The sequence below is a fragment of the Sinocyclocheilus grahami genome, unplaced genomic scaffold, assembly GCF_001515645.1.
Source record: "Sinocyclocheilus grahami isolate Dianchi unplaced genomic scaffold, SAMN03320097.WGS_v1.1 scaffold646.1, whole genome shotgun sequence".
NCBI lineage: Eukaryota > Metazoa > Chordata > Actinopteri > Cypriniformes > Cyprinidae > Sinocyclocheilus > Sinocyclocheilus grahami.
Genome location: NW_015505825.1, coordinates 107,987 through 123,016, shown reverse-complemented (window position 1 = coordinate 123,016; position 15,030 = coordinate 107,987). Strand labels below are relative to the sequence as shown.

At 36.7% G+C, this 15,030-nt stretch overlaps 2 protein-coding genes across 3 annotated transcripts; one reads left to right on the top strand and one right to left on the bottom strand.

The window, feature by feature from the left end:
• Positions 1 to 1,055: 1,055 nt before the first annotated feature.
• Positions 1,056 to 3,514, top strand: LOC107558470 (C-C chemokine receptor type 6-like). The gene is made up of 2 exons (XM_016242132.1): positions 1,056 to 1,143; positions 2,435 to 3,514. The coding sequence occupies exon 2, from the start codon at positions 2,450 to 2,452 to the stop codon at positions 3,512 to 3,514; it is 1,065 nt and encodes a 354-aa protein (XP_016097618.1). The 5' UTR covers positions 1,056 to 1,143; positions 2,435 to 2,449.
• A 696-nt stretch (positions 3,515 to 4,210) lies between these two features.
• On the bottom strand, positions 4,211 to 14,336 carry LOC107558471 (D-beta-hydroxybutyrate dehydrogenase, mitochondrial-like). Of its 2 annotated transcripts, none has more exons than XM_016242134.1 (6): positions 14,197 to 14,336; positions 12,216 to 12,236; positions 11,678 to 12,093; positions 11,432 to 11,584; positions 8,915 to 9,048; positions 4,211 to 4,588 (listed from the first exon to the last, which is right to left on the bottom strand). In XM_016242134.1, the coding sequence occupies exons 3-6, from the start codon at positions 12,063 to 12,065 to the stop codon at positions 4,430 to 4,432; spliced, it is 834 nt and encodes a 277-aa protein (XP_016097620.1). In that variant the 5' UTR covers positions 12,066 to 12,093; positions 12,216 to 12,236; positions 14,197 to 14,336; the 3' UTR covers positions 4,211 to 4,429. The 2 variants fall into 2 exon arrangements, with proteins under 2 accessions (XP_016097620.1, XP_016097621.1); XM_016242135.1 differs by having other exon boundaries at positions 4,509 to 4,751.
• Between the last annotated feature and the right edge of the window lie 694 nt (positions 14,337 to 15,030).

Below are 15,030 nucleotides of genomic sequence, written 5' to 3'. Positions count from 1 at the left end.
TCAGATAAATGCTGTTCTTCTGAACTTTCTATTCATCAAAGAAACCTGAAAAAAATTCTACTCAGCAGTTTTCAATGTAATAATAATAATGAATCTTCAACATGTTTTACACTAAACAATACTTTTAGATTGAACTACTTTGAGAGTTTACCATTAAAAAAATGCCGTTTTATAAGAGAAGTCACTGACTTTTTGCGACAGGCACTCAACTTACGGCACTTCTATTCACGTCTCATTCATTCCTATGGGATCCGTAAACGGCGATTGAGTGTCGCACAACTCAATGATGTCAAGGCTGAAATGTGATTGGTTATTAAGGCACACGTGATCCAAGTTGACCATTACGCTTTCTCCAAAAGTAAGTAATACAGACCCCCCTCATCTAACAATAGTAAGGCAATCTCTGGTCCATCAGTGTATATACAATCCAATAATGTCTATTTCCAATTTCATGCCATGTGATCAGTGATCACTCACATGACAGGCAGGCACAGTCTCATTTAAAGGCATACACACATTAAAATAGGTAAGAGGAATAAAATGGCTAAGACGTCATGCAAATCCATAAAACTCAAATATATACATATATATATATAAAACCATCATAATACATAATGATTGGATTAAAACGTGTCCTGTGTGACAGTGTCACAAGACAATGCAGCAATTCTCTCTGTTCCTCTGTTTACTTCTCAGTTTTTGTTTGTTGAGGTCAGCTGATCCATGTCTCGACTACTTATAGAAATATCAGAGGTTTAATTAGACAGACTGGTGTAATGTTTTTAAAAGAACAGTCCCTTAAACTTTCTTTTACATATATTTAAGAGATCAAAGCTTTTCCTGTAGGTGGTAAAAAGCTAAATGAGCTTTCTCATCGGTGTAGGAGGACAAAAAGGACATCAAAGAAGAAGCCTCATCAGATAGCAGAACAACAGAGACATTTTATCAACACTGTATTTGTGACAGCACCTACAGTATGATCTCACATGTGGGCCGGTCTATAGAAACATAAAAGAACACAGTCAGAGGAACTCCACACTGAAACAGGTGCATCACATGTGAACTGCTGAAATATTCCTCTCCTCTCAAATCAGTCAGAGAAAGAGACAGTAAGAAGGACTTTAAAGAAGAGGTGGCTTTGAGGTACAGTATTTTAAATACAGATATTAATTTGATCAAAGTGCATTTGTTTGCAATAGACTGTGGGGGAAAAAATGTGCTTTTATTTGTCCTATTTTTGACAGAGCACTGTATACATTACAGATTATCACAGGAATAAAAAGAAAAATAACTTTGTAATAATGTTGTAAAATTAATCAGATAGGAAATGAATTCATTTGCACTACAAGCAGATCTACAGAAGACAAAATTGTCATTATGCAGCTCAGTTGAGTTCATCTCATCCGTTAGTGTCAGTGCAGTTAAATCTATAATATTACACATTTTTTAATGCTTAAATACTGTTGGACATAAATTGTGCCTGAGCACGGCTTTCTTAAAAGAAAACAAACATTTTATTTTCCATTTATTATTATTTTAATGAATGAGTTAGACTGATCATTATCTAAACTTTTCCCCCCTTAAAATAAGTAAATGCAGTCAGACTTTTAAATGTGCAGAAATTCTGTGTAGGTTTTGTAGTGAGTACAGCAAGCTGCTGAAACAAGGACACAAACGCCCTTTCATTTTTCGTAAAGATGACTGTGGTATCATTATCTTATCTGCTATCTATACAGAAGCAGCCATGATGCAGAAACATTTACATACAGTAACTTCCCTCCTAAACACACGCCGTGCCGCTAGGCAAAAGTTTTGCATACTTTTGAAAAGAGTACTTATTACAGAAATATACTAATAAACTGTAATGTTTTCTGACACTTTGCACATCGATGCATGTCAATTGCCACTAAATTCAAATGTATTATACTTTCTATGAAATTCAATTAGCTGAACTTTAGAGCGAATTGTTTTAAACTAACCGAAGTAGGACTTCAGTACATGTACAATAGTACAATATATCATTTCATAATTACTTGTTTTCTTTAAAATATGGTTACTAAATTGAATTTCTATTGATATTATATGAAATTGAATTGTATTGTATTAGCCAACAACATCAAAATAAGTGTACTTAAAAGCATGATAAAAGATCATGATTCAGAACTTTGAATTTGACATTGTTACAAATTGCACTTTCTGAAAGCCTTTTATTTAATTAATATTACATTATTTGCAAGTACAGTTTTTATTTCATGTACACTTGTTTCCACAGGGGATGAGCTTTTGTTTGATATGCAAATGTAATTTTTTAGAGAAAGGAAAAATTGAAATTGCATCATATGACCCCTTTAACAAACATTGGAAGTACTGTGTGGTTGTTTTGCTTTTAGATTTTCAGATTTGAATTCTTTCCATCTCTCTCTTTTCTTTCAAGGTCAGTCATACAGTTATGAATGAGTTCATGGATTATTACACAAATGATACTTATGATTATGATAATGAGGCGGCACCTTGTAACCTGACATGGTTCAACGAACAGCAAGTGACCATCCCAACATTCATCTACTCTCTAATTTGCACACTCGGCCTGCTGGGCAACGTTTTGGTCCTCCTAACATACGCCTTCTACAAGAAAGCAAAAACCATGACAGATATCTACCTGGTTAACGTGGCGCTGGCGGATCTGCTGTTCGTCATCGCCCTTCCACTGATCATCTACAACGAACAGCACGACTGGGGCATGGGCACGTGGGCTTGTAAGTTTCTGAGAGCAGCCTACAGCATCAATGTGTACAGCAGCACGCTCCTGCTGGCCTGCATCAGCGGTGACCGCTACATCGCCATCGTGCAAGCCAGACGATCGGTTCGAATTCGATCGCAAGCTCAGGTGTACAGCCGTCTCATCTGCTCGGTCATTTGGCTGCTCGCTTTTATCTTGTCTCTGCCTACGCTTATATATTACCAGGAGGAAAACAAGGAATGCATCCTTAACTTTCAGGAGCACAACCTTGCCAGAATCATGAAAATCCTGATTCCGAGCATGCAGATGGTCCTTGGGTTCTTGGTGCCGTTGATGGTCATGATATTCTGCTACTCGTGCACCATGGTGACTCTACTAAAAGCTCAAAACTTCCAGAAGCACAAGGCGATCCGCGTGGTCCTGGCCGTGGTCTTCGTGTTCGTCATTTGCCATCTGCCTTACAACGTGGCTCTTCTCGTCCACACCAGTAAACGGTTCAGTGAGAGAGTCTGCGAGGAAGAACAGGTGACTCTGATGACTTTGTCCATCAGCAGGAGTGTGGCCTACCTTCACTGTTGCTTGAATCCCATTCTGTACGCCTTCATTGGGGTTAAATTCAGGAGCCACTTTTGTCAGATCTTCCAAGACTTGCGGTGCCTGGGGAAACGGTACATTTCGGGACGCTCCTCTCAGCATACCTCGGAGCTGTACATATCAGCAAACAAAACCGTTGTTGGACAGAACCATGAGAACCCATCATCGTTTACAATGTGACAGAACTTTTGAGTGATTGAACTCAAGGAAGCAGTTATCTGTGGACTGTTTGTTTGGTGCTTATTTTGTGTTTTAGTTTCATGGATTGCCGAAATGAAACTGAAACTTTTTGGCTTCAGAAAAAGGTTCCATAACTGACATTGACTAACAATGAGCAATACATTTATTACAGCATTTTTAAATTACATGTCATCTCAGGTCCATTAAATAATATTCATATATTGATGCTGATTTGCTGCTCAAGAATCATTGCTTCATATTTTTTGTGGAAACCATGATACAGTATTTTCAAGGATTCTTTGATGAATAGAAAGTTCAAAAGAACAGCATTTCTTAAAAAAAAATAATAATAATCTTTCAATCAATTTCACTGCCCCAAACTTTTGAAACAGTAGTGTATTTTCAGGTTAACCTGTCACCTTTTTTCTTAGGTTTTCAGTCTTTCACCTTCAATAGTTTTAGTGGTCCTGTGGTGTTGCGAATGCATTTTTGTAGCATAAATGTTCCATATAGTTTCTCAACTCATACATCTATAATAGCAGTCACAATTCAGGACACCTCATGTCCAATTAAAAGGGGGATGAATTGGAAGACTTTCTTGACTTTTAAAGTCCTTTTAATGTTGCCCATGATAAATTCTTCAGCAAGATTACATGTGATAAAGACTTTATGTTTCTACTCAGAAAGAAAAGGGAAAGGAGTACACGCCTTTATAATAAAGAATGTTTCAGTACATTTAAGTATTTTTGTGAACAACTGTCCCGGAAAATTTTTTATGTCTCATGTTAAGAGTTAAAGCAGTCTTACAGCAACACATAGGGCTTGAGTCATCGATGTAACGCAAGCTCTCTTATTCTTATTATGAATAAACAAATTATGAGTAAAGCATTACTTTAAGCTTGTGATACATGGAACTTACAGTAAACACAGAATCAGTGATACAAGCAGGGAGAAAAGGGCATATGTAGAAGAAAAACATATCTCTCCAGGATACGAGCAGGTATCGGGTTTGAGGTTTGGGAGCGGTGAGAGCGTGTAACATGGCATTGATAACCATAGAGCAATCCTTAAATCCTGAAGTACACAATAAATTAAAATATTCACATGCCATCTCAATGTATTTCTGGTTAAATGTTAGTTTACGTGCATCATCAAATTCATCCCATATATCTTGCTATGTTTTCTTGGGCAGAATGTTTGTGGCTATGCCAAAATTTCCTGGTTGAATAATACTGACCTACAAGAACAGAGAAACAGAAAAATAAAAGAATGCACTGTGTTCAAAGAAATATCCTATTTGTAATAATAATAATAATAATAAAAAGATCCACTGAGGGCTTTAAACATCGATGACAATGTGAGTTTCCCTTTAAAAGAACACTGTTAAAAAAAAAAAACTGTGACATTTACGGTAGAATTCCGGCAGCTGCAGTTGCCAGAACTTCACCGTAAAAAATATGGTAGCAACATTTTAGGTTTTACAGACTTTTATTCACAATAAAATACCATATTTCATTAACTGATGTAATGTTAATAAACCAACATATTGAATTAATATCCGTTTTGAATAATTGTAATGCACTGATAACCACCAAAAACTGGTGGTGATGAGAAAGTCACATGATGAACCAAAGCTCATCACAAACAGCTTTTCTACGAGCTGAGGAGGACAATACTTATATATAGAAGGTGCACAGTGTCATTCACACAAACACTAAACCCCATCATGGTGACACACGATACTGAAATAATGCAATAAACATTAATTTAACAACATTAGATGTAAGATTAAACCCTAATGTACGGCCTACCTTCACTGTTGCTTGAATCCCATTCTGTACGCCTTCATTGGGGTTAAATTCAGGAGCCACTTTTGTCAGATCTTCCAAGACTTGCGGTGCCTGGGGAAACGGTACATTTCGGGACGCTCCTCTCAGCATACCTCGGAGCTGTACATATCAGCAAACAAAACCGTTGTTGGACAGAACCATGAGAACCCATCATCGTTTACAATGTGACAGAACTTTTGAGTGATTGAACTCAAGGAAGCAGTTATCTGTGGACTGTTTGTTTGGTGCTTATTTTGTGTTTTAGTTTCATGGATTGCCGAAATGAAACTGAAACTTTTTGGCTTCAGAAAAAGGTTCCATAACTGACATTGACTAACAATGAGCAATACATTTATTACAGCATTTTTAAATTACATGTCATCTCAGGTCCATTAAATAATATTCATATATTAAAATTTTTAGTAATGCATTAGTTGGCCAAATATTGAAAAAAAAAGTATTTTTATTGTTAGTTCATGTTAACTAATGTAGTTAACTCATGCTAATAAATGGAACTTTATTGTAGTGTTACCTCTCGTTTTGAAAGTACTGATGCGGAAAATATGGTAAATATTTTTGTTTTCTAAATGTTTTCCTATTCAAATCCTTTTTCACAATAACTTTATTGTGGGCCGACTACTACAACCCATACCTGATTTGCAAGGCAAATGCATATCGGGAAATGCATATCAGTCTTGTCAACAATATGGTATTAAACTATGAGTGTTAAGGTAAAAAATGCATTTATCTTGTAAAAGGCTCAGTGTAGAAATATTAAAAACAAGCTTTAATGAGAAAACCAAAGCATTTAAACTTTAACCATGTAAAGCCTAGTGAATCGTGCATTGCATTATATGTTTTGATCATAAAACTAAGCATCTAAATATCATCTTACTAAGACATATTATTGGAGATATAGAATGACGAAAACAAGTATCTGCTATACTGTTATAAAGATCCCATTGATTTACATGACACGCTAATAAAATCAAATTTGGTGAAAGAGCACTGCATTGCAGCAAAACACGCGTGTGTGTGTGTGTGTGTGTGTAAACTGTTAACTATAATCAACAGTTTCAAGGTTCAATAAACTTTTGAAAATTTCAAAACTCATTTTCAAAAATGACTATTACCTCATGTGTCAGGCTTTACAGGGTCAGCATAAAACCTTTAAATATTAAGAAATCTTTAAATATGATTGCCTGAGTGAACAATAACACTCCACTGTGACAGTGCTCAATGAGATCTGCTGGACAGGTTTATGAGGTGATAAAACAGTATTGTATTATGTAGCATTGTAGTGCTATATGACTTCTGGAGTGTTAGACAGGGACTTTTGGCCTTGTGGTTGGAAAGGAGGCCCTATATCTTTGTGAACTGTAGACAATGACACGCCTCTTCTTCCTCTGAATATACACAAGTTACTGAAAGTAGTGGGATGATTATCTAAATCTAACGAAATGGGTCACAGAGCAATACACTTCCAGATAATGGTTAAACAGAAAAGCAGAAATTAAACACTTTATAAATAAAACGTCTTGACTTGACCTGGAGTAACATCATATCCACGAAAGCAGGAAACATTACAAGAGGAAAAACCTACTGGTGAAACCAACCATGTCAGAAAACATGGGTCGTCTCTCCAGGCGTTTTATCTATTTAAATGATGCTTATCTTAGTTCCTCGTACTACATCTGTGAACAACACATTGAGTTTGCATACAGATGCAATATGGCATCAAAAAATGCCCAAATTTACATTACAAATTCACCAGCCAGTTTAATGAACGGTAAGTTTCTAGGTCATTTTTATTATGCTTTTTTAATATATTTTCAAATGTAATTTAGTACTGTGATGCAAAGCTGAATTTTCACCACATAATTTTTGGGAATCATTCTATGATGCTGATTTGCTGCTCAAGAATCATTGCTTCATATTTTTTGTGGAAACCATGATACAGTATTTTCAAGGATTCTTTGATGAATAGAAAGTTCAAAAGAACAGCATTTCTTAAAAAAAAAAAAAAAAATCTGAGGACAGTACTTATATATAGAAGGTGCACACAGTGTCATTCACACAAACACTAAACCCCATCATGGTGACACACGATACTGAAATAATGCAATAAACATTAATTTAACAACATTAGATGTAAGATTAAACCCTAATGTACACAACTGATAAGAAAAAACTAAGAACCATGTTATTTCAACAAAAAAAACCCCATCAAATATGAAGTGTCATGCAGGGAATTCTGGGAGTGTCAATTTACGTTTTTTCACTGTAAATTATGCAATGACTTTCTTTTTAACTTCCAAAAACATTTTACTGTAAAATTACCAGAGATACTCGAGTAAAAGTACAGATACCTTACAGTGAAAATTACTCCACTACACGTTACAAGTCACCAATTCCAAAACAATTTGAGTAAAAGCCTTAGAGTACCTGATTTTAACAGTACTTAAGTATTTTACTTATACTAAACGTAGGCTCAAAGATGCACTAGTCAAAGAGAAATGAGAGTCAAAAACTGTACCGTTGTGGAGAAGCTGGGGAAAAAGGCAGAGGCAAGGATCTATGTGCAGGTATTTAATGGAAAAACTAGAACAAACAATAAGCCAAAAACCAAAGGGAACAAAGAACAGAATGACTGGCAAACAGATAACCATTACATTCAACAACTCACAAGGAACGAAAGAAAAACTAGGGCTATATATACACACGGGGCTAACAAGCTTAACAAGATAAGACACACCTGGGGAGACTAATCAAGGGGAACCAATGAACAAACGGACTACAAACTGACTACAAACACCACGGGAGACAGGAAGTGACATAATAGTCCAGGGCAAGGCACAGAGAGCAAGAAAGAGTTGATTTGTGAGGAGAGCAATCATGTTTATTTTCTAAAACCAAAATAAAACTGAACACCTCAAAATTACAAAACAAAACAAACAAACAAACACAACAATATCTTTCAAAAAGGTCTCTTCATTATAATGGATAAATAAAATAATGTTGCAGTCATGTCCTCATCTCGTATATAAAACACCTGTGATTCACAAATACTTGCTAAGGAACTCGCATTCACATAAAGTAGCCTTGTTGACAAGTTTGGGTGAGTAAGGGCAAAACGCACAAGACGCAGTACTTTCAGTGACCTGTAGTAGGCAATATCACGTCTTTTGTAGCAGAAATAAACTGCTGCAGAAAAAGATAGGTCCATGCAAAATGTAATGTGTAACTGCAACACTCATTTCAAATTTAGTGGAGTAAAGAGTACAGATACTCATTCAAACATGTAGTGAAGTAAAGAGTAAAAGTTGCTAATATCTTTGATACTCAGTACAACTACAAAGTATCCGAAAAGATACTCAAGTACAGTAACTAATTACATTTACTCCAATACTTTACACCTCTGAAAATTACATTGAATGTAATTACATTTATTCACCGAATATAGTATGGAAACTTACTGTTAGCCAGTTAACAGGTTTTTACTGTAGCCTTTTTACAGTCTTTTACTGTTAAAATCACAACCATTTTTTACAGTGAATGACCAAGGCCTTACCTTAACTCCAAAATTGGCCATCTCTACTCTCAAGCAGTCTGCAAACGCTTCCAGTCCCCGTTTGGATACACTGTATGCTCCCATGTTCAGACAGTTGAAGAAAGAAAAGATACTTGACACATATAACATACGACCTACGAATGAATGATGAAAAAACTCTCAGTAACAACTGCTGTCACTGGCACAGTAGTACCCTTTCAAAAGGGTACACTTTCTGCCTTTTTTACCTCTAAAGGATGTATGTTACTACCTTAAAGGTATACATTACATGAAGTCTACATATTAGTACCTAAATGCCAAATATAAAATTGTCAAGGCATTTTTAAATGATCTGCATCACTTAATAAGCTTTTCTGTTTGGCTGATCAGTGTCAGAAATAGCTTTTATTTTGACAGCGCTAAGAACACGAGACCTGAGCGCAGATGAGAGCATAATCTTTAAATCATTTATTTTAAACGTTGCTGCACTAGATACCGTTAGCCGCTATGTCATACGTCAGTGTACTGTATGCAAAATTAACATTGCCTGGAGTTTATTTTAGAAAATATGATTCCCAGATCACACAAACTTACCAGATTACTGAGTGCACTGTTGGTTACAGTGTTTACTTCCTTTTTAGTCATGTTTTTAACTATGTGAAGGTAGTTAAGGATTACAGAATCAAAACGAATCAGTTTGTTTAACAGATTTATTATCAAATGATTTTTTTTCACAGATTAATTTTAGAATTCATTACTTCTAATTTTGTAAATGTGTCAAATATCAATTTCATTGTAGCAATTGTTGTGCATTTTATTTAAATTAAATACTGTGATATCATATTTCAGCTTTATATAGGCCACCATGCTCTCTAAGCTCATCAGGAAATACAAATCAATCGACCGCTTGTAAATATTGCCTTTTAAAAGGGTGCTACCCCAGTGACAGTGTACAGTCAAAGAATAATTTAAAGTGCCCCTATTATGCCATTTCGAATACTGTCTTTCACGCAGTGAGCAATGTAGCTGTATGTGAATGTAAATGATCTGCAAAGTTGTAAAGCCAAAAGTGCATGATAAATAATGTTCTATCATGACAACTTTGGCATGGTTGTGTACATGACACTGTTAATGCTTGGGTTGAACACATTATTTTTGCTTGGTTGGAACAGCAGCTACGTTAATTTTGACTTCTCTGTTTCTACCACAGGATTGGCATCCCAAGGTGACTACACAAGCTTCAGTCTGGATCCAACCCTTACAAAGATCTGAGATGACCGAACACCTGAGAAGAGATGATGCCAACCCCTCAGAGGACCTCAGACGATGCCAACCCTGAAACAACATACAGAACTACCAAACTGTGCAATAAGTTTGACTGCAATATATAATCTTTGCCGTTAATAGTGTTCGCCGTCTGTTTGATTGCGTCATTACCTAACTGCATGATTTTTACTGTACATTTCTTCCATATTCACATCAACTTGACAGTCGATAAGCTACTACTAAATATAATGTAGAAACGTATTTTCTGTAAAGCTGCTTTGCAATGGTTTGTATTGTGAAATGCACTATACAAATAAACTTGAATTGAATTAACGTGCTTGGTCTTGTCGGAATAGATCTGCTACGCTGTTGCTGCTGCCGCAGCAGAGCAAGTACCGAGGCTTGCTACTGCCAATACATCCACAGCATGCTTCATGTATGAAATACTGCTGCTGCACATATGAAATAACCCACATATATGGCATACATGAATCACGCAATAGCATAGCTTTATTTAAACCTCTCTGCTTAACCGGTCACATACATACATAATGTTTGTAGTTTTTTTTAAACGTTTTTTTTTTAAAATTGTGTTTGTAGTTCTGAACCAAAGCCCAATGGATTGTAGGCAATATTAGCCATTAGAGTGTGCACGGATCCACACTTAAAAAACAACATCCGGGGACTTTTGGCAAACTCCTTTCAACATCCCAGCAGTCAACACAACATCATAAGATGTTGATATTTGGTTAATTCAATGTCAATTCAACGTCTAATGTCAATGATAATTTTGATGTCCAATACCGACTTCTGACGTTGACATTTGTTGTTTTTAGGTTGTGTAACCAAAATCCAACGTTCAGTCAATGTCAAATTGGTGTCAAGTACTGACGGCAACCCGATTTTCATTCTCTACCAAAATGAAACGTCTGTCTGACATCATGTCCAGTGTCAGTCTGGCCTTATATTGGCGTCCTGTGCCTGCTGGGATACTATGCTTTGGGATAATCTCACATTCTAGTTAGGATGGATAGTATGAACATTGGGATGCAGAGTGGATCTTAGAACTGCTTTGAACAAACTGTTTGAGAATCGTTGGAAAATGAGGAAAACGTAAATGCATTTTATGAGAAAACAAGAGTTTTTTGATGTTGCATGCATGTAGACTCCCAAAACAATATTAGTAACCTTAAAATGGCATAATAACGGGCATTTTAATCAACAATGACTTTAGAACATTATACGCAAGTTAGAATAGATGGCACCAATGACCTTTGGATGCTCTGACAAGTGACAAGAATGGGATGGTGACTCTGATGGCACCAAACAGGTTAACGTCAGCCATCTTCTGGAAGTCCTTGGCAATGCTCCACTCGGTCTCTCCCCAGTCACTGATTCCAGCATTATTTACCACAGCATAGAGGCCTGAAAAAATTACAACAATATACAGAACAAGAGGGATTTCATCCTTGAAATGTGAAATACTATAAATAAGAGATTTTGTAGTGTTTAAGTTACCCTTCTCTGGCAAATTTGCTTGAACAAAACCCTTGGCCAAGCTGACATCTTCATCTTTGGTCACATCCAGCTGGAGCACCTTCATACGGTCAGAGCCTTCTTCAACCAGACTCTGAGCCCCGGGACCCTCAGGACATAAACATCCGGCAAACACTGTGAAGCCCATGCGGTCCAGTTTCTTTGCAAGGTGATGTCCAAATCCACTATCACAACCTGTAATCAACACCGCCCGGCCGAATCCATCCGACAAGCCATTTTCTGCGTGGAATACCATTTTAGCCCAGAGCATGAAGCAGATGACCAGACCGAAATATGTGTAAATGTATTCGTCACTCAAACAGTTGTAGGAAATGAGCAGGACGGTCATGCTGAAAAACACTGGCTTCATTGTGAATTAGGAGCTCTGATTGAGGAACCTTTAATTGAGGAAACAGAAAAATTACAACTGAAAAGAGCATCAAAATACAAGTGGGTTAAGGGACCTCACAATATTAGCAGTTACATAAGATATCATGCAAGTAATATCATGCATTGTTACCTTGTTTTTTCCTTGTGGTATCTGTTGACATGCAAACAAACACGCAAAAAAAAGATGAATAAGGTCGCACTCGACTGCAACCAGGTCATGCACAAAGACAGATTGATCAAGCGATTAAGAGCTGTGATCAGATTTACTGTAAGCTACAGGCAGTAAATTAAGATAATCAACAGATATACAGACACAAATGTTCCAGTTTGAGGTGTTATAAACACATTCCGTGGTTTAATCAAAACAGCAGATACAGGAGATTTGCATTCATTCTTTTATTCAAGGAAGAATGACACAAGGTTTCACATGTCACATATATTAACACAATAAGACTCGTTTTCTTGCTCAAATGCTTGTCCAATTTACATTTAAAAGACATATACATATATATACAAAAAGTAACAAAAGTAAATATTGAAGCTGTGTGTGTGAGTGTTTAAATATATATATACACACACACACACACACACACACACACACAGCTTCAAAATGTCCTTTTTTAACCTTAAAGGGCACCTATTGTGCCAAATTCACTTTTACATACGTAAATGTACAACGTAAATGTGTTGGCAGTGTGTGTACACAACCACCCTATAATGATAAAAATCCGCCCGCCCTTTTTTTAATCCCCATAAATCATGACCAGTCTCTCAGAACAAGCAGTTTCTGAATCTGTAAAATGTGACGTCATATTTTACATGCTCTGACATTGCTGTATTAGCAGAGACCCAACCCTGAGTGAGCCAGAAACAATCTGCCATGTTTATCTGCTCGCTAGAGCATTTAAAAGCAGCATTCAAGTAAGAATTGTCTGCTTATTAGAGCTACAGAAATTGTTTATTCAAGAGCAGTGAGTGATTTTCTGTTTTTATTTCATTGTTTGGGTCATATAACAATAGGTACTGCCTTACGCTGCTCTCAATTAATACACAGATCTAATATAAACGTACGATAGACATAACCGACTGTTTTTTTTTTTTTTACTTGTGTGTATTTGACAGTCAAAGCGCAATGTGCTTCGAATGTGTGCACTCAGAAAACTGTATATCAGAAGTTTAAACTAATATGGCTTTAAAGTGCATGATTTCAGCACGATAGACATGATAATCCAAACCAAACAGATGTTTTTTTTGCCAGAATATCGGAGGTACGAGCTGTAAAGGCATAGCGCTATTCTGGAAAAGAGGGTGGGGAGCAGCAGCTCATTTTGTATTTAAAGATAAATGTACGAAAACATTCCATTGAAAATAGGCATTTTCAAAATGATATAATAAATGATCTGTGGGTTATTTTGAGCTGAAGCTTCACAGACACATTCTGGGGATACGTGAGAGATAGAACATGCATGTCTGCAAGATGTCTGTTAAAGATCACTTGATCTGGAAAACATCTGCTGTGTACAAACATCTGACAGATGTTTTTAAGATGTCAGTTTTACATACATTCTAAATCATAAATCATGTCAAATAGATATCTTTGTGATGTACCTGTGCTATCAGGGATATTACATCTTGAAAAAAGGGGCATAATAGGTGACCTTTCATTTACCCCATTATTCCAAAAATAACCCTAGTTTGAAGATGCTAATTCTATTCTGGACACTGGAACCTAAAAAAAAAAGAATTATAATTTACGCACTTTCATGGCAGCCTAGTCATCATTCACTTACATTGCATATAATAGTGCAGCTTGGATATCACTTGGATCAACTTGTTCATTGGGAGAAAGTCATTTGGATTTGGAATGACATGAGGGTGAGAAAATCTGAAAGCTATCCTTTTAAGTACAGAGTAGGCTATGCCTATTAGTCTGCCATGCAAAGTAGAAAGATAGAGAGAAAGACGACTAGGTGTTTTTAGAGCCAAACTTTGGCAGCAAAGAGACCAATTCAGAAAGAAAGACTGTCAGTTTGACAGTTTTTGCTTCTTCTTTTTTTGATTGTTATACTGTGAGAACACATTATTCTTATATTGCTCTTCAGGTCACTTACCCACTCCTAGTTAGCTCTGCTGTTTTACTGTCTCTGTGCTTCATTTACCAGCTTAAACTAAATATATACGTATCATATTGCTTTAGAGTAGGCCCCTGAAAGAAGTTTTTAACAAATTATTAATTTCAGCTGAACACCTCATTTCCTCTTCTCTCCTCCCAAGTGCAAACTAAAACCAAACACTAGCAGGTCCTAGAGAGCCAGCGTTCTCTCATTCCAAATTGATTCTTTTGAACAGATCATTTTGAAAAAATGATTCAGTGTGAAGAGCTTTGTTAAATCACGGTGCGTTTCAAACACGATATATCGCCCTCTGAAGGGCACTTCGGAGTGAAAACAATCACGGCCGTTATATTGAAGGGTCGTTCCAAACCGAAGTGCTCAAAACTGGCCACTCCAAAGGGCCCTTTAGAATGAAGGATTTCAAAGGGTACAACTGATGGACACTTCGGGCTCCCATGATTCTTTTTATGATGACGGCGCCTCCGTGTGGGCAGAAGATGATGAAGATGAAGGGCACTTCATAAAACAGTTGTTTGGTCCCCCTACACCCTTCAACCCTTCGAAGCTCTCACTCCGGAGAGTAAACCCTTTGAAGGCATAGGGATGAGCCCTTCCGAATGGAACGCAGGGATAATGAACCACTCGTTCGAACTGCTTGAATGATTAACTATCAGGTGTTCCCATTTTTCCCGTAAGAGCCGGCGTGGCCATTTGTAATTTTAATGTGTCTGGCTTCCGGTGTCAGCCGCTTGCAGCTATTTTTAGCTGTACAAAACAGCTCATTTTGCTGCTTGATATGGCAAACTGGTGTTTCTTACCATAATATTTTAT